The sequence below is a fragment of the Grampus griseus genome, assembly GCF_964374135.1.
Source record: "Grampus griseus genome assembly, chromosome: 11".
NCBI classification, from domain to species: Eukaryota; Metazoa; Chordata; class Mammalia; order Artiodactyla; family Delphinidae; genus Grampus; species Grampus griseus.
Genome location: NC_139005.1, coordinates 44,840,950 through 44,868,307, shown reverse-complemented (window position 1 = coordinate 44,868,307; position 27,358 = coordinate 44,840,950). Strand labels below are relative to the sequence as shown.

Genomic DNA, 27,358 nt, shown 5'->3' with positions numbered 1-27,358 from the left:
CATCGATAGCAAACAGGCTCCTTTACATGGAGAGTAAAGCTCTCCATGCTTCTGCAAGCTTCCTCTGATTCAGATTTTAGTATTCCTGGGTGTTCTATTTGAGAGACTGAATATACAAACAAACAATGACCAGACCATATTTAAAAACAGAACTCTGACCCACAACCTGCCCGAAGCCTACCCAGGAAACCAGCCCCCTTATCTATAATAAACAGCCCAGGAAGCCAGCCTGCTTAAGTCAGACTTATAGGAAGTCAGACTGCGGTGTCTAGTGATAGTCCAGGAAGCCAAATAACCCATATAACAATCCGCTCAAAATAGCCAGGACTTGATTAACAACTGAGAGCTTCCCTAATTTTTGTCCCCACTTCCAACTTAGGACCAACCAGAGAAAGCCACATGTGCACCCCTAACCAATCACATAGGATGCCCCTCTCTTGAGTTAGCCCACCTACAACTTACCCATGAAAACAGCCTTGAATCAGGACATACCTGAAACCTTCCCTTTTTTCACTATTAATCTTTTCCACTCCTCTGCCTGTCTATGAGTCTCTGCCAAAATACAAGTGACGGTGGCTGACTCCCTTTCTAAACATAGCAAGCTCTTGAATAAATAGCTTTTGCTTTTCTCATTTGGTTGGTCATCATTTATTTCCACATATTGGACCTAGTAATTCTACAAAGAACTAATTTCCAAATCCTCTTTAAAAGATATTGGTTGGGTTTCCGTGGTGGCACAGTGGTTAAGAATACGCCTGCCAACGCAGCGGTCACAGGTTCGAGCCCTGGTCCGGGAAGATCCCACGTGCCGCGGAGCAACTAAGCCCGTGCGCCACAACTACTGAGCCTGTGCTCTACAGGCCGCGAGCCACAACTACTGAGCCCATGTACCATAACTACTGAAGCCTGCACGCCTAGAGCCCATGCTCCACAACAAGAGAAGCCACTGCAATGAGAAGCCCGCGCACCGCAACGAAGAGTAGCTCCCATTCCCGCAACTAGAGAAAGCCCATGCGCAGCAACGAAGACCCAACTCAGCCAAAGATAAATAAAAAATTTTTTAATCTTAAAAAAAAGAGATACTGGTTAACATTGTTTCTAAAACAGTCATAAAGTTAGCGGAGAACATCTCTTTTACTTCATCTTAATAACCTAAATCTATATGCTTCAAGGCTCACCTTTAGGCAGAAGATATCCCTGGAATGGGCGCAGCCTCCTTCTGCCCACCTGAGCAGTGGAGTGTGGAAGCGGGCGGGTGGAGACCGCGGGAGCGCCTCCCTCGCTCAGGCCGACCTCCGAATGGGAACTACAATTCCCAGTGGCCCCTGCAGACCGCCGGCCGCGGCCACGATGCGCCTGCGCAGTGGCGGGGGCTCCGGCTGTGTGGTTCCCGCCATTTCTCGTGGCCGGCCTCCCTGGGTTGAGTTCCGCGCTTCATGGAGGCGTTTGACCCCGCCGAGCTGCCCGAGCTGCTTAAGCTTTATTACCGGAGGCTCTTTCCCTACGCCCAGTACTATCGCTGGCTCAACTATGGCGGAGGTGATGGAGGCGGGGAGCGGGGTGGGAAGTGGGTTGGGAGGGGAACGTGAGGAGGTTTCAGGAGGGTACCTTGGATGACAATATGAAGCGCCTCCTGTGCGCCAGGCGTTGTGCCGGGCACCGTCTTGCGTTATCTTGAGCCCTCCCCCTCACCTCTGAGGTGTAAATGGGCCGAGAGAGGTTGTAATGACCAGCCTACCGCTACGCATTGTAAGGCAGAGCCGCTGCTCCTATCACTCCTTGGTCAGACTCAAGTGGTCGGACTCACTTTCGGTTCGGTGTTTATCTGCAGCCAAGGGGGGGTTACCGGGTCATAGCATGAAGCTGCAGAGGCGTGATCAGCTCAGGGACAGAGGGGCATCTCCTAAAAGAGGAGAGGTACTTAACTCTTCCCAGGAATTTACTAGTGCCCACCGAGGAAAAAGAGGTGGTATTACATATTGAAAATATTTCTGCATCTTTTCCTCATTTTTACTTTTCCCTGTTAGATGCGGGATTGTAAACCCGTTCAAATTAGGAACTACTTCTTGTCTTTTTTTTTTTTTTAACATGTAGCACAGTGCTGAGCACAGAGGACTCATTAAAAATATCTTCTCTGGGGTGTGCTCAGAGCAGGGGGTCTGAAGAAATGGCTCATGTGTTTACAACACACCCAACAGGAATTAGGGTTCATTGTGACAAGGGGCACAAAACTTGTGGCCTTCCTATGAAAGATACCCAACACGTATGCCCCCTTCACCTGCACGTGGCTGCTGGGCAGGACCAGTGGGACAGGGCTCAGTACTGGGAGGAAAGCTACAGTATTCAGTGGGGGAGTTTGCCACCTGGAGCGTGTCCGGTCCACGTGTGGCTGGGCCATGAGTGGTGTTATAGGCATAAAGGCTTTGAACCCCTCTATTCAAGGAAAAAAGAAAAATAGATTCCGTGTATATGCCATTCTGGAAAAGGCAAAACAATGGAGACAATAAAAAGATCAGTGGTTGCCAGGAGTTTGCGGGGAGGGGAGATGAATACATAGAATACAGAAGTTTTTATGAGCGGTGAAAATACTTTGTATGACATTATAATGATTTTATGTCATCATACTATTGTCCAAACCGTAGAATGTGCAACACTATTCACTTCGTAAAGCGAACCCTAAGATGAACTAGGGACTTTGGTGATTATGATGTGTCAGTGCAGTTCAGCCTTAATTTTTAAAAAAAAGTCTTAAAAAGAATTAACACTCAGGGTAGACGTTTTTGGCAAAACCTTTGTTTCACTTCTATATATGTATACACATTATATATGTGTTTGTTGGACTGTGATGTAAAATGTGCTTTTTAGAATAAAAAAGTTTGCAGGTTACTGTAGTTATACTGGCAAATAAAAGCACAAATTAAAAAGAAAAAAATATATATATTCTCATTGGTTAATGTTTTAATGCTCTGAGCTGGGTAAAGTACCAAATTAACTTTTAAAGTGTACATTTATTTTGCAGTGGTAAAGAATTACTTTCAACACCGTGAATTTTCCTTCACATTGAAAGATGATATTTACATTCGTTACCAATCCTTCAACAACCAGAGTGATCTGGAAAAGGAGGTGCAGAAAATGAATCCGTACAAGATTGATATAGGCGCAGTATATTCCCACAGAGTAAGAAATCGATTTTTTATGTAGTTTGTTGTTTTTTAAACCAAGAATGGATTGGTGCCCCTAGCATTTTGAGATAAATTTTTAGAGTTTATTTTAGTTGAAGAGCCACAAATTGTCCTTTGATGCTTTACATTGCTGACTGGAAATAGTTTGGAAGTGAATTGGTTGTATTCTCACTAGAACAAAAAAAAGAGTATCTGGCTAAAAGACTAGGAAGTCAGCGTGGTTGAGCACAGAGGGCATTGGAGAGAATCATTCTTGATTTCTCTATTTCTCTCACACCTGTATCTGTTTCACTAGGAAATCTCTTTAGCTCTACCATAATAATACCTAAAATCCAACCACTGCTACTAGTGCTGCTACCATCATCATCACCATCTCTAATCTAAATTACTGTAAAAACTTTCTAACACTTTGCTCCTGTAGACTCTAGACTCTATTCTCAACACAGCAGCCAGAAGGATCCTTTTAAAACAAGATTGTCATGATTCCTCTGCTCAAAACCATTCTCCAGTGGCTCCCCATTTCACTCCAAGTAAGAGCCCCTCTCTCCTGCTCAGTCACTCCTCACCTGCCACACTGGCCCGTGCTCAAGCAGTTTCCACTGCCTAGAACCCATTTCCCCAAATATCTTATTGGTTCATTCCCTCACCTCCTTTAAGTCCTTACTCAGTGAGGCGTCTGCAGCCTGCCATTCCTCCTACCTGCTCACCTCACTGATACATTCTAAGTGCCTAGAATACTGCTAGGCAGAGAGTACACAGTAATTATCTGCTGAATGAATAAACATACCAAAATTGTCCTTCTTCCTCTCCTTAAAAATACACACATGGTGGGGAAAATATACACATGAAATAATAGCTTTTGTATGGAGCTTTTTCATATGTTGTATAGCTTGTTTTTCATATCAATCCTCATTATTCTTTTTTTAATATAAATTTATTTTGTTTATATTTATTTTTGGCTGCGTTGGGTCTTCGTTGCTGTGTGCGGGCTTTCTCTAGTTGCGGCGAGCGGGGGTTACTCTTCGTTGCAGTGCGTGGGCTTCTCATTGCAGTGCCCTCTCGTTGCGGAGCACGGGCTCTAGGTGCGCAGGCTTCAGTAGTTGTGGCCCTTGGGCTCAGTAGTTGTGGCTCACGGGCTCAGCCACTCCGCAACATGTGGGATCTTCCCGGACCAGGGCTCGAACCCGTGTCCCCTGCATCGGCAGGCAGACTCCCAACCACTGTGCCACCAGGGAAGTGCCCTCATTATTCTTTTCACAAAGGAGAACTTCGATAATTTGCCCTAGGTCACACAATTTCTAAATGAGGGAGATGGGACCTGAATCCAGGTTTTCTGACTAAATCCCAGGGGAAGGGGAGAAGAAGAGGTAAGATAAGGCAGGCAGGGAAAATGCTTTGGAACAGTTTACTCCTCTTCAGAGGTGGAGATTAAAACTGAAGTCTCGTGCTTCCCTGGTGGCGCAGTGGTTGAGAGTCCACCTGCGGATGCAGGGGACACGGGTTCATGCCCCGGTCCAGGAAGATCCCACATACTGCGGAGCGGCTGGGCCCGTGAGCCATGGCCACTGAGCCTGCGCGTCCAGAGCCTATGCTCCACGGTGGGAGAGGCCACAGCAGTGAGAGGCCCGCGTATCGCAAAAAAAAAACAAAAAACAAAAAATTGAAGTCTCTGTAGAAGGGTCAAGTTGTCACTCTACTCCTTCTCCCTGGCACAGAAGGGGGGGGGGGATAGTGTCATTTTTTTTAATTGGACCAAGACAGAGGCATCTGTACACCTTTTTTGTGTGTTTTGTTTGTGATTTTTATCAGTTTTATGCGCGTAGTTTACAGAATCAACTACTATTAATTAGGCTTTTTTTTTTTTAAGGTCTCCTACTTTTCCCCCTAGTTTTTGCTCCCCAGAGGCAAGCATTTTCTTTTTGCTGATTGTTAAGGTATTTGCCTCCTTGTCTCTAAATAACATGATTATATTTCTTCTGTTTTTCCATTTTAAGCATTATCTACTGACCTTCCATTCTGGCAGATGAGAGTTTAGGGTTTTTTTAGTCTCACCCCCTACACTCACCACACAGAGAACCTTCCTATTACCACATGCTCTTTGTATGTTTGTTAAAAATTAGGATTAGATCACTAATTCAACCCCAAACTGCTAATTATATAAATCTCCCAATGTATTCAGATCCATCAAGTATTTTGTCAGTTTCATCCTGAAGAAATTTCTCCTGCAGCCTTCTTAACTCCTCCTCTCTAAGCCTGACGGGTAAATATGAACTTGTAATCACCCTGGTTTCCTTTCACCTCTCTCCTGTGATCCTTGTTGCCTAGATTCTATGTTCTCTTTTTGGTTTACTCCCTTGTTTTGGTGGAGCACATCCTCCAGGAGCTTCCTAAGAAAAGGTGCATGGAAGACAAAATATTTCATACCTTCTGTATCTGGAAAATGTCTTCATTCTATCTTTATGCTTAACTAATGATTGAGTTTGTAAATCATTTTCCCTCAGAATTTTGAAGACATTGCTACATTATCTTCGAGTTTCCAATGTTGCTGTTAAGAAGACTAATGCCATTCTGATTCCTGTTCCATTGTGTTGGACCTGGAAACTCTTAGGATTTTCTTTTTAAAAAAAAAATTTATTTCTTTAATGTTGTACCTATTTTATTTATTTTTGGCTGCATTGAGTCTTCGTTGCTGTGTGCGGGCTTTCTCTAGTTGCGGCAAGCGGGGTCTACTCTTCGTTGCGGTGCGCGGGCTTCTCATTGAGGTGGCTTCTCTTGTTGCGGAGCACGGGCTCTAGGCACGTGGGCTTCAGTAGTTGTGGCGCACGGGCTTAGTTGCTCCACGGCATGTGGGATCTTCCCTTACTAGGGCTCGAATACGTGTCGCCTGCATTGGCAGGTGGATTCTTAACCACTGCGCCACCAGGGAAGCCCCGCTCTTAGGATTTTCTACCTATCCCCTCTGTCCCTAATGGTGTACATCTTTTTTCATCTATTGTGCTAGATACCTGATGGACACATATGATCATGAGCTCATATCCTTCAATCCTGGGAAATTTTCCTTTTTTTTTTCTTTAATAGATCTTTATTGGAGTATAATTGCTTCACAATACTGTGTTAGTTTCTGTTGTACAAAAAAGTGAATCAGCCATATGCATACATATGTCCCCATATCCCCTCCCTCTTGAGCCTCCCTCTCCCACCCCTCTAGGTCTTCGCAAAGCACCGAGCTGATCTCTCTGTGCTATGCTGCTGCTTCCCACTAACTAACTATTTTACATTCGGTAGTGTATATATGTCAGTGCTACTCTCACTTTGCCCCAGCTTCCCCCTCCCACCCTGTGTCCTCAAGTCCATTCTCTATGTCTACATCTTTATTCCTGCCCTGCAACTAGGTTCATCAGTACCATTTTTTTTTTTTTAGATTCCATATATGTGTTAGCATATGGTATTTGTTTTTCTCTTTCTGACTTACTTCACTCTGTGTGACAGACTCTAGGCCCATCCACCTGACTACAAATAACTCAGTTTCATTTCTTTTTATGACTGAGTAATATTCCATTTTGTATATGTGCCACATCTTCTTTACCCATTCATCTGTGGATGGACATTTAGGTTGGTTCCAAGTCCTGGCTATTGTAAATAGTGCTGCAATGAACATTGTGGTACATGTCTCTTTTTGAATTACGGTTTTCTCAGGGTATATGCCCAGTAGTGGGATAGCTGGGTTGTATGGTAGTTCTATTTTTAGTTTTTTAAGAAACCTCCATACTGTTTTCCATTGTGGTTGTATCAATTTACGTTCCCACCAACAGTGCAGGAGGTTTCCCTTTTCACCACATCCTTTCCAGCATCTATTGTTTCTAGATTTTTTGATAATGGCCATTCTGACCCTTTTTATTTTTTTTAATTTTTTTTTAGTTTTATTGATCTTTGTTATTGTTTTCTTTGTTTCTATTTCATTTATTTCTGCTCTGATCTTTATGATTTCTTTCCTTCTACTAACTTTGTGTTTTGTTTGTTCTTTCTCTATTTCCTTTAGGTGTAAGGTTAGATTGTGTGTTTGAGATGTTTGTTGTTTCTTGAGGTAGGATTGTATTGCTATAAACTTCCCTCTTAGAAGTGCTTTTGCTGCATCACATAGGTTTTGGATCATCGTGTTTTCATTATCATTTGTCTCTAGGTATTTTTTGATTTCCTCTTTGATTTCTTCAGTGATCTCTTGGTTATTTAGTAACATATTGTTTAGCCTCCATGTGTTTGTGTTTTTTACGTTTTTTTCCCTGTAATTGAGATCTAGTCTCATAGCATTGTGGTCAGAAGAGATGCTTGATGTGATTTCAATTTTCTTAAATTTACTGAGGCTTGATTTGTGACCCAAGATGTGATCTATCCTGGAGAATGTTCTGTGCGCATTTGAGAAGAAAGGTAATCTGCTGTTTGGATGGGACTGTCCTATAAATATCAATTAAATCTATTTGGTTTATTGTGTCATTTAAAGCTTGTGTTTCCTTATTAATTTTCTGTCGGTATGATCTGTCCATCAGTGTAAGTGAGGTGTTAAAGTCCCCCACTATTATTGTGTCACTGTTGATTTCCTCTTTTATAGCTGTTAGCAGTTGCCTTATGTATTGAGGTACTCCTATGTTGGGTGCATATATATTTATAATTGTTACATCTTCTTCTTGGATTGATCCCTTGATCATTATGTAGTGTCCTTCCTCGTCTCTTGTAACAGCCTTTATTTTAAAGTCTATTTTATCTGATATGAGTATTGCTACTCCAGCTTTCTTTTGATTTCCATTTGCATGGAATATCTTTTTCCATCCCCTCACTTTCAGTCTGTATGTGTCCCTAGATCTAAAGTGGGTCTCTTGTAGACAGCATATATATGGGTCTTGTTTTTGTATCCATTCAGTGAGCCTGTGTCTTTTGGTTGGAGCATTTAATCCATTTACGTTTAAGGTAATTACTGATATGTATGTTCCTATTACCATTTTCTTAATTACTTTGGGTTTGTTATTATAAGTCCTTTTCTTCTCTTGTGTTTCCCAGTTAGAGAAGTTCCTTTAGCATTTGTTGTAGAGCTGGTTTGGTGGTGCTGAATTCCCTTCGCTTTTGCTTGTCTGTAAAGCTTTTGATTTCTCCATCAAATCTGGATGAGATCCTTGCCGGGTAGAGTAATCTTGGTTGTAGGTTTTTCCCTTTCATTACTTTAAATATGTCATGCCACTCCCTTCTCCCTTCTGGCTGAGAGTTTCTGCTGAGAAATCAGCTGTTAACCTTATGTTCCCTTGTATGTTATTTGTCATTTTTTCCTTGCTGCTTTCAATAATTTTTCTTTGTCTTTAATTTCTGCCAATTTGATTACTATGTGTCTCGGCGTGTTTCTCCTTGGGTTTATCTCTGTGCTTCCTGGACTTGGGTGGCTATTTCCTTTCCCATGTTAGGGAAGTTTTCGACTATAATCTCTTCAGGTATTTTCTTGGGTCCTTTCTCTCTCTCCTCTCCTTCTGGGACTCCTATAATGCGAATGTTGTTGCGTTTAATGTCCCAGAGGTCCCTTAGGCTGTCTTCATTTCTTTTCATTCTTTTTTCTTTATTCTGTTCTGCAGCAGTGAATTCCACCATTCTGTCTTCCAGGTCACTTATCTGTTCTTCGGCCTCAGTAATTCTGCTATTGATTCCTTCTAGTGTATTTTTCATTTCAGTTATTGTATTGTTCATCTCTGTTTGTTTGTTCTTTAATTCTTCTAGGTCTTTGTTAAACATTTATTGCATCTTCTCGATCTTTGCCTCCATTCTTTTTCCAATGTCCTGGATCATCTTCACTATCATTATTCTGAATTCTTTTTCTGGAAGGTTGCCTATCTCCACTTCATTTAATTGTTTTTCTGGGGTTTTATCTTGTTCCTTCATCTGATACATAGCCCTCTGCCTTTCATCTTTTCTGTGAATGTGGTTTTTGTTCCTCAGGCTGCAGGATTATAGTTCTTATTGTTTCTTCGGTCTGCCCTCTTGGCTGACCCTTTTTATTTTTAATATAATTTTTCCTACCTATTTTCTCTGGTCTCTAGAATTCCTAAAGGTGATTTTATGTCTTAGACTGGTCTTCTAATTCTTTTTTTTTCTTCCTTTTTTTTTTTTTCAGTATGCAGGCCTCTCACTGTTGTGGCCTCTCCCATTGTGGAGCACAGGCTCCGGAGACGCAGGCTTAGCGGCCATGGCTCATGGGCCCAGCCGCTCCGTGGCCTGTGGGATCTTCCCGGACCAGGGCACGAACCCGTGTCCCCTGCATCACAGGCGGACTCTCAACCACTGCGCCACCAGGGAAGCCCTTTCTTCCTATTTTTCAGTCTCCTTTTTCTCTACTTTCTGGGCAATTTCCTTAAAAGTTTTTCATTTCTGCTATTATATTTTCATTTCCAAGAACTTTTTTTTAGGACATCCTGTACTTTTTTCATTGATACATCTTCTCTCACTGAGGATATCAATGATAGTTTTTAAAATTTTTTTCTGTTCCACAGGCTCTTTTCTCTAAAGGTGCATTTTTTTCTGTTTTTTTTCACTCCTTCATATCAGAGGTTTTCCTCATATGTCTGGTAGTTTCTTGCTTGTTGCTTATATTTAAGAATAGAGTACTAAAAAGCTGATTGGAGACTCTGTATACATGGCTGAGATTTCTTTACTACTGAGTGATCTGGCTGGGCTGTTTTATTGGGGCGAATCTCTGATGTCAATTTCTCTAGATCTTTACTAGAATGAAAACTCCAGCTGATGACTGATCTATTCCTAGAGCCTAATAACAGTGCCTGGCACACTTGGACAGAGTCTTCAGAAAGGAATCTTCCCGTCTCCTGCCTGGGGTGTTAGTGGAAGGGTACGGAGGAGAGGGCTGGGTCTCAGCATTCCCCATGTAAAGGTCTAATTAATCCTCTGAATATCTGTACAACACATCCTTCTTCAACTGTAACTGTTGTCCTCTCCCCAGCCCAGAGACCCTCTGTTTTACACTCTGCAGATAATAATTCAGGTATCTTTGCCAGGGAAATGGAAGCACAGTCACCTAGCTCCACAGAGTAAGTTTAGCACTATGGGGAACTAACTGCTTCATAAGTAGATTTTAAATCAATCCTCTTGTTTTTAATCTCACCTCCAGAGATGCCTGTTGTCACCTATTCCTGAGACTTTTGGGGATTCTGAGGTGTAAATTGGGTTCCTTCTTATCCTTTACTGAGAGCTGAAGATTCAGTTTTTTGGTTCTCCTTATAAAAATTGTGGTGGTATTGTCTCCTCTCTGGTTCTTTTTTTTTTTTTTTCCAGGACACCTCTTTATTGTGTTAGAAAAGGTTGGTTACAACAGTTTCTCTAGACATGGAAGGCAACACTGTCCCCAGACCCAGGGGGACCAGAAAATTTATAGCATCAGAGGAAAGCCAGGGCAGGAAGCCAGAGCCTGCTGAGGACAGAGCTGGACTTAAGACCAGAATACTTTCTTCCCCCTGCTCCTTACCCGAGCCCAGGGTTCTTGCCCCAGCTTCAGCTGCCAAGACATCATCCTTCACCCCAAGATCCTCCTAGCTACCCCAATTCAACAAAGGTGCAGTTGGGGAACTTCAGGGTGGGAGTACAGGCTGTGCCCCTAGCCCCGTGGCCTTTGCTCACCCTGAGGTACCCAGTGCCCGTCCCTCAGCCAGCTGTGCCTCCTGGGGAGGGGCCTGGTCATGCAGGTCAGGCAGGGAAAGGGGCTGCTCAGGTCAGCACCAGGCCCCTCTCTGGTTCTTTTTTAAAAGACTTAACGCCAATGAACTTACTTACAAAACAGATATACAATCACAGGGACTTCACTGGCAGTCCAGTGGTTAAGACTCCACGCTTCCAACGCAGGGGGTGCGGATTTGATCCCTGGTCGGGGAACTAAGATTCCATATGCTGTGGGGCGCAGCCGAAAAAAAAAAGGAAATAAAGTCATAAATGTAGAAAACAAACTTATGGATACCAGGGGGGAAAGGAGGGGAGAGGGATAAATTGGGAAATCGGAATTGACATATACGCACTACTATGTATAAGAGATAACTAATAAGGACCTACTGTATAGCACAGGGAACTCTCTACTCAATACTCTGTAATGACCTATATAGGAAAAGAATCTAAAGAGTGGATAGGAACTTCCCTGGCGGCCCAGTGGTTAAGACTCTGCACTTCCACTGCAGGGGGCTCGAGTTCCATCCCTGGTCAGGGAACTAAGATCCTGCATACCAAAAAATAAATAAATAAATAGAAAGAAAAGAGTGAATAGGGGCTTCCATGGTGCGCAGTCGTTGAAAATCCGCCTGACAATGCAGGGGACACGGGTTCAATCCCTGGTCCGGGAAGATCCCACATGCCGTGGAGCAACTAAGCCTGTGCGCCACAACTACTGAACCTGTGCTCTAGAGCCCGTGAGCCACAACTACTGAGCCTGCGAGCTGCAACTACTGAAGCCCACACGCCTAGAGCCCGTGCTCCACAATGAGAGAAGCCACCACGATAAGAAACCTGTGCACTGCAACCAAGAGTAGCCCTGGGCTTCCCTGGTGACGCAGTGGTTGAGAGTCCGCCTGCCGATGCAGGGGACATGGGTTCATGCCCCGGTCCGGGAAGATCCCACATGCCGCGGAGCAGCTGGGCCCGTGAGCCATGGCCACTGAGCCTGCGCGTCCGGAGCCTGTGCTCCACAACGGGAGAGGCCACAACAGTGAGAGGCCAGCGTACCGCCAAAAAAAAAGAAAAAAGGAGTAGCCCCCACTCGCCACAGCTAGAGAAAGCCCTCACGCAGCAACGAAGACCCAACACAGCCAAAAATAAATAAATAAATAATTTTTTTTTAAAAAGTGGATATATGTATATTTAAAACTGATTCACTTTGCCGTACAGCAGAAAGTAACACATTTTAAATCAACTATACTTCAATAAGAATTAAAAAGTAAGTGAATGAATAAAAGACTTGTGCCTTTCTTTTAAAAAAAAAAAAAGGGCTTCCCTGGTGGCGCAGTGGTTGAGAGTCCGCCTGCCGATGCAGGGGACACGGGTTCGTGCCCCGGTTCGGGAAGATCCCATGTGCCGTGGAGCGGCTGGGCCCGTGAGCCATAGCCGCTGAACCTGCGTGTCCAGAGCCTGTGCTCCGCAACAGGAGAGGCCACAACAGTGAGAGGCCCGCATATCGCAAAAAACAAAAAACAAAACAAAACAAAAAAAATTTATTTTTGCACAGGTTTAGAGGAAGCCAAATAAGTATTTGTATTCAGTCCACCTTCTTTACCAGGTAGTCTATCGCCTCAAAGGAGATTACTTACAGCTTGAACCAGACTAATTGAGAGATGTTTTTGAATTATTGAAAATTTTTAAATACATTTCTGTTACTTATATGTTCAGTAACAATTAAGGTCCTTAAAATACCTTGCAGTAGGGCATTAATTATTTGTATGTACTTTTCCTTATCAGAAACCTAAAAACTCATTGTTACGATTTCTATTGATCAACAAATGTTTATTATACAATGTCATATATATCAATTATATCTCAATGGAACTAGAGAAAAAATATGGTAACGTATTTATCACATCTTGTTTTAAGTAGATGAAAGTTACACTGTCATCCATTCTGGATGTATAGGATCGAGTCAGTGAGCTTCAACTGACATAGACTTGGCATTATATGGTTTCTTCACTTCTCTTTGGCCACTTTTTCTGTGTAGGTAGAAAATAAGCATATCTGGCAGCATGGCAGCTGTTATAGAAACTGATTGTTATTTTGTACTTGTAGCCCAATCAACACAATACAGTGAAGCTGGGAGCTTTCCAGGCTCAGGAAAAAGAACTGGTGTTTGACATTGACATGACAGACTACGATGATGTGAGGAGATGTTGTAGGTGAGTTCCACGTGTTTTGATGGTAGGTGGGTGGTATCACTGACAAGGAATAATGATGATTCTGCTCCAGTTCTGCAGACATATGTTCTAAGTGCTGGACCCTCATGACGATGGCCATACACATCATTGACCGAGCATTGAAGGGCAAGTATTAACAGTATCTGAGTGGGGTCAAATGCGAGAATCTGTTTTCCTCTGAATAGTAACCTGTCTATACCATTTTATAGTCAAATCTCATAAATTACTAACATGTTTCTTTGAAACATATGGTAGGGAAAATAAAAGATTAGAATAAAGTTGTAGTTAAAACTTTGATAAAGCTATTGATCAAATCATTTAATTTTTTCCCAATTCAATCTATTGAGCAACTTTTGCAGGCTAGGTACTGTGCTAGATGAGGGAACTATGAAAGATAACAATTCTTACTTCAGGTAGGTTATGCAGTCTAAGGAGGAAACAAGAAAATTCAGGATTACATATGCATTAATATGCACGGGATGCTATGGGGGTATAGAACAGCAGGAGTGCATACAGGAATGGGAAGAGATTAGATGAGAAAAGGCTTCCTAGAAGAGGTGATGATGAGGATGATAATGATAATAATAATAGCTAACTCTTATATAGGGGGCTTATGATGTACCAGGCACTGTTTCAAACACTTTAAATTTATTAAATCTCTTAATATCCCTAGACTGGGTCTTTAGAGATAAATGGCAGTTGGTCAGGGAGAGAAATGGAAGTACTGGGGCATGAAGACATTCTTAGCAGAGAGACCAGGGTAGGTAAAGAACTGAAGGCAAGAGCATGGGGGCATGGGAAACTATTGGGCTGGCCAAAAAGTTCATTCGGGGTTTTCTGTAAGAGGTTACAAAAGACCCGAACGAACTTTTTGGCCAACCCAATACAAATAATGTACAGTTGACCCTTGAACAACAAGGGTTTGAACAGCACATGTCCACCTATACAGATTTTTTTTCAATAGTAAATTCTACAGTACTCTATGATCTGTAGTTGGTTAAATCTGCAGATGTGGCACCGCAAACACAGAGGAACTGATGCAGAGGAACTGTTTCTACGGAGGGCCCACTATAAGTTGTACATGAATTTTCGACTGGGGAGCGTTGGCACGCCAATCCCCACTTTGTTCAAGGGTCAACTAATATAGTTAAGATGAGTACATGTGGATAAGAGGTTAAAAAAATGAAGCTAAAGAAGTAAGCAAGAACCAGGAATTCATAGATTTGTTTTAAAACCTATTTTTTCTCCCCTTGTCAGAGGACTTTGGATTTAAACATCGTCTCTGGGTATATTCTGGAAGAAGAGGTGTTCATTGCTGGGTCTGTGATGAATCAGTTAGAAAACTGTCCTCTGCAGTACGTTCTGGGATAGTTGAATATTTGAGTGTTGTAAAGGTAAGGTCTTCTTAATGATATTTACATTTCTTTGTTTGCTAGATATGACCAAGCCTGGTATGTTTTGTAACAAAATTAAACTATCTTTTAAGAATTTGTATTTCAGAGTAGATGATTTTACCAGTAGATCAATTAAAATCATAGTAGCTACATTTTTTAAGATGCTTCATATTTTGCTGTTAAGCATCCTCCTTTGTGGCATAAGGAAGATTAGTTTACTTTTCTGGTTCAAGTATGTCAAGTGAAGTTAACCCAGAAAGTTACATGTATTGAGACTATATAAAATGTCATCCAAGGTTCTATACTTTGACAGAATTTAATCAATATCTTTAGAACACGTTAAAGAAAGTTTTAATTATTTCATTTATGTTACATAATATACACGAAGTGTTTTTGTGATGGTTTGTTTTTCAGGGTGGTCAAGATGTTAAAAAGAAAGTTCACTTAAGTGAAAAAATTCATCCTTTTGTCAGGTCTGTTGGAAAAGACTCCATGAAGTTTAAGTTGTATCTGATTTACCTGCATGTGCTTTTAGAATTACCTGATTAATTTTCTCTGCTGGGGTAGCATTTTACAATAATAATAGCTAGAGTTAATTGAGTGTCTATTTTATACGCTCCAGTATTCATGATAGGTGCTTCACAAATATTCTCATTGGTCTTCACAACAACCTCATTAGATACATGATGGTATCTCCATTTACAGATGAGAGAAGTGAGATTTGGAGAGATTGTATAATTTGCTTGGCTTCACACAAGTAATTATTAAATTCAGGATTCATGTCCTGGTCTGCTTGATTCCACTGAATTCACTACTTCTCCAGGATAATGGAAAGAGGATTTGCATTAGGAGTAAGAATCCCTATTCTGCCAGTTTAATACAACCTTGATAAATTTTAGAGCCTCTGTTTCTTATCAGTATAGGGAGAACAATGTCTGCTCCATCTATCTCACAGAGTTGTGGCAAAGATAAAATGAAACAGTAGAGGGACTTCCCTGGCGGTCCAGTGGTTAAGACTCTGTGCTTCCACTGCAGGGGGCGCGGGTAAATAAATAAACAGTAGATGTGAAGTCTATTTTCAAACTGCTAAGCACTATATAAGTGTTGAGATGTTAAAGCAAGCAATTCAGAGTAGAAACTATAGACTGTATCCCACATCCTACTACTGATGTATTATTATGCTGTCCTGACTTGGTTGCTTTCCACCCTTGTTACAAACTAATGATGCTATTACCTTCTAAATCGTGGAGTTTAAAAAGTAAACATTTCTTGAATATCTAGTCTAAACCAAGTATTATGCTAGGTTCTTTCCCCTTAGAGTGTCTCATTTAACTCTTACAACCCTGTGAAGAGATGTAATTCCAGTTTTATCTAGTTAAGTTTTAGAAATTCAGTGAAAATAAGTACTAGCCTTCCAAGTGGACAAAAGCCATGTGGCATATGTGTTGCTAATAGTGTTGGGACTTTGTTATTGTTATTCCTACAGAAAATCTATAAACATAATAAAAAAATACTTTGAAGACTATGCCTTGGTTGATCAAGATATTCTTGAGAATAAAGAAAGCTGGGATAAGATTTTAGCCCTTGTTCCTGAAAATATCCTTTCCCAAGACTATTTCTATGTGAGCTACTTGTATTGATCTATGATATTATAAATGTGTTCTGCCTACATATTCTCATATGTTTATAAGTCTAATGTTTTTACACAAAACATCTCCTGTGTTTCTGCGTTTTTTAATCTCTAGTCTGGAATACAATAAGAAGCGAGGCCGTTTTGTAAATAAATTTCCTCATTTTGAAAGTTGATCCTCCTAAAATTAATGACTACTTAAAGGATGTGGGATCATCCTCAAAATATGTACAGACCAGGGACCAGTTTTACCTTAAACTATACAGTTATTTTGGCATTCTTTGTTATATCTAATATAGTTTAACAAAAGAATTTCTCTGAGGATATGTGTTTAATATTTGCATTTTAGAAAACAATAATTACTTTCTATGTGAACTTTAGATATCCTTGTGGTAATATATACTGAAAATAAGTTGTTCGTTGATGTGCCCTAAATGAGTGTGTTCCTTAATGACCCATCACCAATGCATGATGAACTTCAACAAAGCTTCCAAAAGCATCACAATTCACTTCAGCGCTGGGAGCATTTGAAGAAAGCAGCCAGCAGATGTCAGGTATATTCCATTGAAATCTGTATTACAAATACAATAATGCAATTTTTAATTAAATTCTGATTGTTTTGCTTACTAAGTTAAAGATGATGAAGATCACTTTTTAACCACTTTAAAGAAATCCTCAAAAATTCCTACTGATCCTCATGCTGGATTTGCATCTACTTTTAGAATAACAGCAAAAATGACAAATGTGGACCCTGGCTTGAGTGGGAGATCATGCTCCAGTACTGTTTTCCACGACTGGATATCAATGTTAGCAAAGGAATCAATCATTTACTGAAGAGCCCTTTTAGTGTTCATCCTAAAACAGGTACTATGTAAAGAAAGTAAGGAAAATAAAAGAAAAATCAAAGTTATTTTTTGTTTTAGAAAGCATATCACTGGGTGTGAATGTCTGAAATAGTAAAGGTTGAAGACTTGTTCTGTCAGCTAATGCCCGCGTTCACTGACTTTTCAATTGTTGATTAGTAGCTGCCTGATGAGTTTCCACTATGTAAATAATTTTTAGTTGGGTTTCTGAGGTTCATTGTTAGAAGTAGAGTTGGAGAGGAACTTAGAAATCACAGAACAATAGCTCTCATTGTACAGATGAGAAAACAGTGGCCCAAGAGGTTAAAGTGACTTGTCCACAGTCTTAAAACAAATTGTGGGGAATACCTTGGTGGTCCAGTGGTGAGGACTTGGCGCTTTCACTCATGGGGCCCATGTTTGATCCCTGGTCAGGGAACTAAGATCCTGCAAGCCTCGCAGTGCAGCCAGCAACTTTGTTCACTTTGTTATAAAGCAGAAACTAACACACCATTGCACAGAAACTAACACACCACTGCGCCACCAGGGAAGTCCCATAAATAATTTTTTTAAAAAATACTCCCAAATTGCCTTGTTTCCTTTAATAATCTACAGTGACTCTGTAGTGTATACATTTATACAGCCCCTTTTCAGAACTGCCAACACATAGGTGTCTTTTCAATTTCAGCAAATAACTCAAGGTAATGAAATGAACTATTTCCATCTATTCTGTTCCATTTTGAGGACTCTAAATTTGAGACTGTTGTACTTAAATATAGGAGGATATAGGGAAGAGGAAGATAGAAATAAAAGTAGAAATAACAGCAACTAGGTAATAGCTCAACAGTCTTTCACATCTATTTTTTGGTGTTTTGTTAAGAGAAATAAAAGACACACCTAGGGCTTTCCTGGTGGCGCAGTGGTTGAGAGTCCGCCTGCCGATGCAGGGAACACGGGTTCGTGCCCCGGTCCGGGAAGATCCCACGTGCCGCAGAGTGGCTGAGCCCGTGAGCCATGGCCGCTGAGCCTGCGCATCCAGAGCCTGTGCTCCGCAACGGGAGAGCCCCAAGTACCGCAAAAAAAAAAAAAAAGACACACCTAATGTGCCTAAATACTGTTCTTAACAGATGAGTCTAACCCTCTTTCTAAGCCTTAGATTAAAATTTTAGCCAAAAATAACTCATAGGAGACAGCTTATAATGATCTGTATTCCAGTCTTCAGTTTATAACTTTTGATTCTCACAGGTCGCATTTCTGTGCCTATTGATTTACAGAAAGTGGATCAGTTTGATCCATTTACTGTTCCAACCATCAGGTATGTTCCAGATTACTGATCACTCATTTTTTGTTTGTGATTGTTGTTCTAAATGTGACGTATGTTGGATTAGATCCCTTCAAGAGAGGCAGCTTCTCTGAGGCTGTATGATGATGCCCTAGCAGAGCAACATTTCCTAGTGAGTTCCATAGAACACAAGTTTTTCAGCTGCTATTATGCAAAAAGAGTTCAAATAAGTTTGGGAAATGCTGACTTAAGCAGATTAAAAGTTATTTACTGCAAAATTTCCTGGTCTTTAATATGCTAATGTGCATGGAAAACTCCAAGAAGAGATTATCATTTTTAGAATATCCCAAATTTAGTTGGCCACACAATTTTTTCACAGAAAATCTTGTGAGATTCATGTGCTTTCATACACTGGGTAATGTTGACCAAGAACCAACTTTAAAATTATCTTATTCTACTATCTGTAGTTCCATTTGCCATGAATTGGATGTTATTTCCACTAAAGAAGAAGAAAAAGAGAACGGAGCTGAATCTGATATCAAACATAGAACCAGAGGTAGGTTAATATATTGAAGTCTCACTTTAACATAATCTTTCTATATAGACATCTTTCTGTGACTCCAGTAATTAACTCGCCTTGGATTCAGACCAGAATAGATCAATGTTTATCCTGAAACCAGCTCAGTAACAAATAATATTATAGCAATGTTTCTGTCCTTCATCAATTGCCCAGATGGTGCTGTTGAATCCAATTTGAGTCAACAAATATTCACAAGTAACATCTGAATGCCAGGATCTATATTGTAAGATTAAATTGTCAGTTGGTTTTGATAGTTGTTTGAATCTCACAGTCTTTTTTTTTTTTTATACAGCAGGTTCTTATTAGTTATCCATTTTATACATATTAGTGTATATATGTCAATCCCAATCTCCCAATTCATCCCACGACCACCACCACCGCCCGCCACTTTTCCCCCTTGGTGTCCATACGTTTGTTCTCTACATCTGTGTCTCTATTTCTGCCCTGCACACCAGTTCATCTGTACCATTTTTCTAGGTTCCACATATATGCATTAATATACGATATTTGTTTTTCTCTTTCTGACTTACTTCACTCTGTATGACAGTCTCTAGATCCATCCATGTCTCTACAAATGACCCAATTCCATTTCTTTTATGGCTGAGTAATATTCCATTGTATATATGTACCACGTCTTCTTTATCTATTTATCTGTCGATGGGCATTTAGGTTGCTTCCATGACCTGGCTGTTGTAAATAGTGTTGCAATGAACATTGGGGTGCATGTGTCTTTTTGAATTATGGTTTTCTCTGGGTATATGCCCAGTAGTGAATCTCACAGTCTTATATTCAACAACTATTTATTTAACAACTACTATATATGCAATATTTTGTTCTCTACTTTGTCTTTATAGCTAGATGAGTGTTCTGTCTAAACTGTGATTGAATTGTATATTCAAGAATTTGAAGGAGGTGGGAATATAAAACTTCCTGTTAGTGAAAGTCAAATCTTCTTATACCAATACCCAAGAGACACTATAGCAGTAGAGTCCAATAGCACTTTCTGTGATGATGAAAATGTTATGCATGGCCCAAATGGTAATCACTAGCCATATGTGGCTTTTGAGCACTTGAAATGTGAGAAACTGGATTTTTAATTTCATTTAACTTTAAATAGCCTCATGTGGCTAGTGACTACTGTAATGGGCAGTGCAGATTTCTCATCTCTGACCTTTTTAGTCAAATGTTGCTACCCTTTTTTCAGATTCCAAGTTCAAATATCACTTCATATATTCTAGCTCTAACTTAATACGTAAACAAGTACATTCCACCATCATTATTTGTAGAATGATTACAAGCGTTCTGTTTAAAATATCGGAAAAAAGTCTCCAACATAAATAAACTGGAAAAAAGAACTCAGGGAAAACAGACAATGCAAGGAACAAAGGAAACCTTTTTTGTTTGGTTTGGTTTGTTTTGTTTTTTGTGGTACGTGGGCCTCTAACTGTTGTGGCCTCTCCCGTTGTGGAGCACAGGCTCTGGACGCGCAGGCTCAGCGGCCATGGCTCACGGGCCCAGCCGCTCCGCAGCATGTAGGATCTTCCCGGACCGGGGCACGAACCCGTGTCCCCTGCATCGGCAGGCGGACTCTCAACCACTGTGCCACCAGGGAAGCCCAGGAAACCTTTTTTAAAAAAAACGATATCTGGTCTTCCCTGGTGGTGTGGTGGTTAAGAATCCGCCTGCCAGTGCAGGGGACGTGGGTTCGAGCCCTGGTCCGGGAAGATCCCACATGCCACGGAGCAACTAAGCCCATGCATCACAACTACTGAGCCTGTGCTCTAGAGCCTGCGGGCCACAGCTGCTGAGCCTGCGTGCCACATCTATTGAAGCCTGCGCAACTAGGGCCCACGCACAGCAACGAAGACCCAACACAGCCAAAAATAAAAATAAATATAATAAATAAATTTATATTAAAAAGAAAAACGATATCCTCAGAGAATAAGAGAAGATAGTGTATCCATGAAACAAGACCAAAATGCTATGAAAAAGAAACACTCAGAGAATAAGAAAGAGATCTTAAAAATCAAAAAAATCACCATTTGAATAAAAAATTCAATGGAAGGGCTGGAAGAGAAAAGTTGAGATTTCCCAGAAAGTAATACAAAAAAGACAAGTTAGTTGTTTTTTTAAGGAAAAGAAAGATAAAATTAAAGACTGGTTCAGGAGGTCTAATATCTGACAGAAAAAGAATAAATAAAACAGAGAGGAAAAAATTGTCAAAATTATATAGGACGACATCCCAGAAATGAGCCCTTGTTGAAAGGGCTCAGCATAATAAGAATGATGTGCCTACACCAAGGCACATCATTTTGAAATTTAACACTGAGAATTAAGAGAAGATCTTAAGAGCTTTCAGACCCCTTCCTCCTACTACCCCTCCCCAACAAAAAAGCCATAGAGCTAGGAAGAATGGCCTTAGATTTCTAAGTAACAATGGAAGTATTCATTTTTAGAAGTGAATGCTAGGAAAGAAAAAAGTAGTTGCCATTCAAGAAGATGGAAAGGTCAGAATTAGGGCAGGAGGCTGCTATTTTTTTCCACTATAAACCTGTTAGGACTATTTTACTTTTTTTAACCAAGTGCATATATTACTGTAACACAACTTTTTAAATTTAATATTATCTCTTTGTGGACATCTTTTTCCTTTGTTCAGAGGTTTTGAGCAAGCAAGTTTTGGCTCCCTATAAGGAGAAGCTTTGTAATAAATACAAGTGTTCAAACATAAACTGCACTGCCTATCATTTCAAGTATTCATAAAGGCTAATAGCCATCAGTAAATCAGGGATGCTCTAGAGGTAGTGGGAGGCTGGAATAGGTGATATGTAAGTTCCTTATTATTTCTTTAGTTTCTGTGATTGTAAGCTTTTGTCCACTTTCAGATTAGTACCATTTGCTGCTTCCCTTCTACTTCTCAAATCCTGGAATGTTCTCCACTCTCCTTTCTATCTAATTAAATCTTTTTTTCTAAGACCTAGTTCATAGCCACCTCAGTCAACTTTGATTGGTCAATTCCTTTTTTCTTTTTTTTTTTAAATTAATTTTATTTATTTATTTTTGGCTGTGTTGGGCCTTCGTTGCTGCATGCAGTGTTTCTCTAGCTGCAGCGAGCAGGGGCTACTCTTCATAGAGGTGCACAGGCTTCTCATTGCAGTGGCTTCTCGTTGCAGTGCACCGGCTCTAGGCGCGTGGGCTTCAGTAGTTGTGGCACACAGGTTCAGTAGTTGTGGCGCACAGGCTTTGTTGCTCCACAACATGTGGAATGTTCCTGGACCAGGGCTTGAACCCATGTCCCCTGCATTGGCAGGTGGATTCTCAACCACTGCACCCCCAGGGAAGCTCTGGTCAATTCTTTGGACTCATACTTATCCATATGCCTGTTTGGCCTTTAATTATATATTGTTTTCTATCACTACATATAGGAGTTGTTTTTCCAGTTCATTCCAAAACTTCTTGAGGGAATTCCCTGGCAGTGCGGTGGTTAGGACTCCGAGCTTCCACTGGGCCCCGGGTTCCATCCCTGGTCGAGGAACTAAGATCCTGCAAGCCACACAGCATGGCCCAAATAAATAAATTTTTAAAAATAAAAACTTCTTGGGCTTCCCTGGTGGCGCAGTGGTTGAGAGTCCGCCTGCTGATGCAGGGGATATGGGTTTGTGCCCCGGTCTGGGAAGATCCCACATGCCGCGGAGCAGCTGGGCCCGTGAGCCATGGTTGCTGAGCCTGCACATCCGGAGCCTGTGCTCCGCAATGGGAGAGGCCACAACAGTGAGAGGCCCGCGTACCGCAAAGAAAAAATAATAATAATAAAAAATAAAAACTTCTTGAGACCAAGTAGTATGGCTTATACATTTTTATAATTTAGCATAGTACTCAATATATTGTATAATAGGCAGTTGTAAATATTTGTTTAATTTGTAAGTATTTGTTTAATAATTATATGGAGAGCTTATTATATATTCCGCAATGGTGAAGCAAATATAGAGGCCTTCATCCAAGGAGCTTACAATTTTGAATTAAAGGTTCAAAGTAAAATGTGGTTGAACCCAAACTAAATTGTTTCTTTGGTATAAGTTTATTTATCTTAAGAAAATTTATATATTAAAAATTTAGAACAAAATTATAATCTACTTTCATAATTGCCACAATTGAGATATTCATCCATAATACTCTCATCAAGATTCCTTTTCCAGTCCCAAGTAAGTCAGATAACATTTACTAAAAAAATTTTTAAGTATAGTTTCTTTTTTATGTTTTGTTTTCTGTTTTAAGATTTTTTGTTTGTTTAATTTTTTGGCCACGTGGCATGCGGGATCTTAGTTCCCCAACCAGGGATCAAACCTACACCCCCTGCAGTGGAAGCGTGTAGTCTTAACCACTGGACCAAGGGCAAAGTCCCTAGTTTCTTTTTTTACTCTTTCCGGTAAACTATTATGAGGACTCTTAATTCCATGCAGACAAAATCCAAACCTCATTTTGATCTCAATTAGATTTTTGCCTCCTTTGGGTATTAATTATAGATTGTTTAATTAAATGGATGATTAAGATTCTGTATTCAAAATTTTATGTACATTTTTAAGACTGTTTTATAGATCAAAGAATACCTGTACTTAATGCATGTGACTATCAACTTCTGATTGTTTTCAGAAGGCATGGCCCTGACTTCACATTTTTAATGTTTTGCTCTGTTGGTAAAACTATTTATTATTAAAGCCACAATTTCTAAAGGAAGGAATGTTTGATGGGACTTAACACATAGCAGTAGATGATGCTATGACTGACTGCTAGAGTAGATGTGTACACGTGGTTTGGATGTTTTAGAGCAGCACTGTCTGATACATTAGCCACATGTGGCTATTAGCCACAGATTTTTTTTAATTTTAATTAATTTAAACTTAAAAACTGATAATCGATTCAATTATTGGAGAACTTTTAAGTATGTTTGGAAAAATTAGTTATATGAGCTTTTTTATCTATATATTTTATAATTTAAATCTAGATCAAGTATTTCCAATGATAATATAGTATCTAAATTGAGATGTACTTTAAGTACAAAATACTAGATTTCAAAGAAGTGTGAAAGAATGTAAAATATTTCAATCTTTATCACATGTTGAAATGATATTTTAGATGAAATGATATTTTAGATATAATGGGTTAAATAAAATACATTATTAAAATTAATTTCACCTTTTTAATATGGCTACTAGAATGTTTTAAATTACACATTTCTTATTATATTTCTATTGGACAGCGCTATTCTAGAGAATTTTTACAAGAAACTTATACTTTCATGTTATTCTTGCTGCCAAAATGCTAATTATAATTCATGGTCTTCATAATTTAGATTACAAGAAGACCAGTCTAGGTCCTTTTGTAAAAGTTTTTGAGCAGTTTCTTGAAAACCTGGATAAATCTCGAAAAGGAGAACTTCTCAAGAAGAGTGGTAAGATTCTATACCTTTCCCTTATAGCTATTTAGGTCTTAGTACAGGTAGTTTAAAACATCCAGCAAGTGAACAATTTTTAGAGCTGTAATCTTTCTCCTCTCAAGAAAAGTTACTAGTTTATCTCACTATCCTTAGTATTTTGAAAAGTGGGGTCCCTTAATTCAATTCAGCACACACTCATTTTAACACCTTCTATGTGTCAGGTACTATGAGGGAAACAAAAATGAATTATACAAAGATGAATTCCACATGATGGCTCCCCTGCCCTTAAGGAGTACTAACTGGTACAAAACAAAGAAGTACAAAATGCTAAGAGATCTCGTCTGATTGAGAGAACCTGAGAAGATTTTATATGAAAAGGGTGGTATTTGAACTCTATTTCAGTGAGCTGCTGTACGAATTCTAATCCCCAATGCTAATATATCATACCTTGAGGTATGAGTAGGATTTCCGCAAGCAGAGATTTGATGAGGTAAAGGTACAGGAGTGGAAAAAGGAGACAGGTTGTTCATTCTTGAAGGAACAGCAGGAACAAAGGCATAGAAGCAGGAAAGCATCAAGTCACTCTAGAGGCCATCAAGTAGTACAGCTTATCTGGTAAAAGATGCGTCAGGAAGTGATGGGAGAGAAATCCGAAGAAGCAGACTGAAGCCAGAGTATAGATGGCCTCGAATTCCAGTCTTGGGAGTTTGAGCTTAATTCAGATGGGACAGGGAAGCTATTAAAGGTTTTTGAGAAAGGGAGTGCCATGATTTGTAGTTTTATCTATAATAGAAAGATAAATCTAGCAACAGTATATCTGGGGAGAAGCAGGGGATAGACTAGAGCCCAAGAGATCAATTGAGCTATTAGTATTAGGACAGTAGAATTGGAGATCTCCAAAAAGTGCAACTACTGGAGCCATCCTTGAAACTTGGTAATGATTTTTTGGAAGTTGAAAGATCTAAGTAAAAGTGTCACAGAAGCCAAGGGAAAGGAAAGTTTCAAGGAGATTATCAAGTGTCAAATGCAGTAGAGAACTGATAAAATCCTGTTGGATATAAGAGCGAGAAGGAGGTGCTAGGAGGATAGCAGTGTCAAAGGAAGAGTTCTTTGAATAGGAGATGCCTGAGCATATGTGTAAGCCAAAAGGAAAAAAATCAACAGTGAATATTATTCAAGAGATTGATGGATACCATAGAAAACTGGCAGTGTTATAAAAATACAAACTCCCTTTCCACTTCATTTTTTAACAAAATGTGTGGTGGTTAAAAAGTAGTGCCTAAGATAATGCCCTAACTCATAGTAGCCACTCAAATATGTGCTTGTTGAATGAACAGTGATGACTCTGAACTTGGAAAGCCTCATTGAAGCTGCCATTCCAACTGGTCATATTAAGTCCTTTGTATTCTTGTTCTGTACTAGCTCAGCCTATAATGTTGGCTTCAGCAAATGTGAAAGCAAATCTTTATGCATGATGTGAATTTAATGGAAGCATTAAGCAAATCAGGATGTGAAATAAATGGGCTTTGTTTTGTTTTCCTTTACTATCCTTGATAAAAATCTGTTCTATTTTAGATTTACAAAAAGACTTCTGAAGATAACAACTCCCTTTTTACCAATGTGGATATCTTCTCCCTTCAACCAAGAATCAAATACTTCAAGAGACATTTAATAAATATAGCAGAACTGTGTATGTGTCTTAATGCTCAAAGCAAAATTTTCTTTTCTTGAAAAATAATTATGTTGAAAAGATTCCTGAGACCACCAAAGGAGAATATTCAGGCTCCTGGAAGGAGCAATAATAGGAGGATATAAGTGGATTGCAGATTAATTTGTAAAATTTAATATTATAATTCTAAGATTTCTGATATAGGTACTCACTTCTACCAGTTGCCATATATGGAGGTAAGTGAGCAGTAATATGCCCAAGATTTTGATGTCAGTTCACCAGATTCAGCCTCCATATTTCTAGGTGAATGAGCATTTTGTTCTTAAGTCTTAGACACTTAAGTCAATTATACCTGGAGTGTGTATTCAGTCACTCCCTAATTTTGCTTACTGATATTTTTATTGGTCAGGCCACACCCCGCTGCTTGTCTTTTAAAAAATAATTTTAAAATGAGCATCTACACCTACTAAAACTTTAGTTCAAAAGATACGAGTTACTATGTTACAATATTAGGGCCTAGTAGAATATTTTTTACAACTGTTGGCAATTGTAGCTCCTAACTTCTTCCCTCAGAACAATTTTCTAAGCAATTTAGAAAAAATAACCAACTTCACCAGCATAAAACCTTTTGTACTTGTCGAAACACTTGGACTCTCTATATCTCCAGACACTTAAATTTAATTTTAAAGGTTTCATTTCTTCTGTATTTGATTTCGTGTGATAGATTCTGAAGTGTCAGATTTCTTTTGCCTGGTTTTACAACCAACCTAACAAAACAGTCATTCTGGTTTACATTCTGTCTTTTGAGAAACACTGAGAAGCAAGCTATCAGGCTGGTGCTTTCCGTGAGTTATGAAAATTTTCCTTCCTTTGCACTACCTATAACATTGTATTCTCCATTGCCACAGTCCGTTTTTTGTTTTTGATTTATATAAAACAGATTTATAATACAGTCAACACACTGAAATGCCTTTCATTTCTTTTTTTCTAATTTTTTAAGAAAAAATATTAAAGACTATTGTGTAAAATTCCTCATCTGAGCTTCTGTTTACTATGTATTGTTCAGTGTTTTTGGAAAACAGTGACTGGTCAATTAAAACTCCTGAATACAAAATTCCTAAAGACTTGGGACTCCTCTGGTGGTCCAGTGGCTGACTCTGTGCTCCCAATGTAGGGGACCCCAGTTCCATCCCTGTTCAGAGAACTGGATGCCACATACTGCAGCTACAAGTTCGCAGACCCAGCGCAGCCAAGTAAATAAAAAATTTTTAATTACTAAAGACTCATTAGTCCATCCTAACTCAGAATGAGTAGAAAGACTGGTATTATGCTTTCAGCAAGAGATGTTTTAGGCTTCCAATATGTCTAGCATTAAAACATTTTAATGCTTTAATATTAGAGCCCTTGATAAAAACCGGTATA

At 39.7% G+C, this 27,358-nt stretch overlaps 1 protein-coding gene across 2 annotated transcripts; it reads left to right on the top strand.

Moving 5' to 3' along the window:
- Positions 1-1,396: 1,396 nt before the first annotated feature.
- PRIM1 (DNA primase subunit 1) lies at positions 1,397-27,031 on the top strand (the record flags this gene model as incomplete). 2 transcript variants are annotated; one of them, XM_082666998.1, is made up of 13 exons in its annotated part: positions 1,397-1,539; positions 3,020-3,177; positions 12,984-13,090; positions 13,161-13,234; positions 14,366-14,502; positions 14,917-14,975; positions 15,989-16,098; positions 16,595-16,686; positions 16,855-16,996; positions 18,220-18,289; positions 18,724-18,812; positions 24,184-24,282; positions 25,843-27,031. In XM_082666998.1, exons 1-13 carry the CDS (start codon positions 1,437-1,439, stop codon positions 25,860-25,862), a joined length of 1,260 nt encoding a protein of 419 aa, XP_082523124.1. In that variant the 5' UTR covers positions 1,397-1,436. The 2 variants fall into 2 exon arrangements, with proteins under 2 accessions (XP_082523124.1, XP_082523123.1); XM_082666997.1 differs by lacking the exon at positions 25,843-27,031 and having other exon boundaries at positions 24,184-24,317.
- Positions 27,032-27,358: the final 327 nt, after the last annotated feature.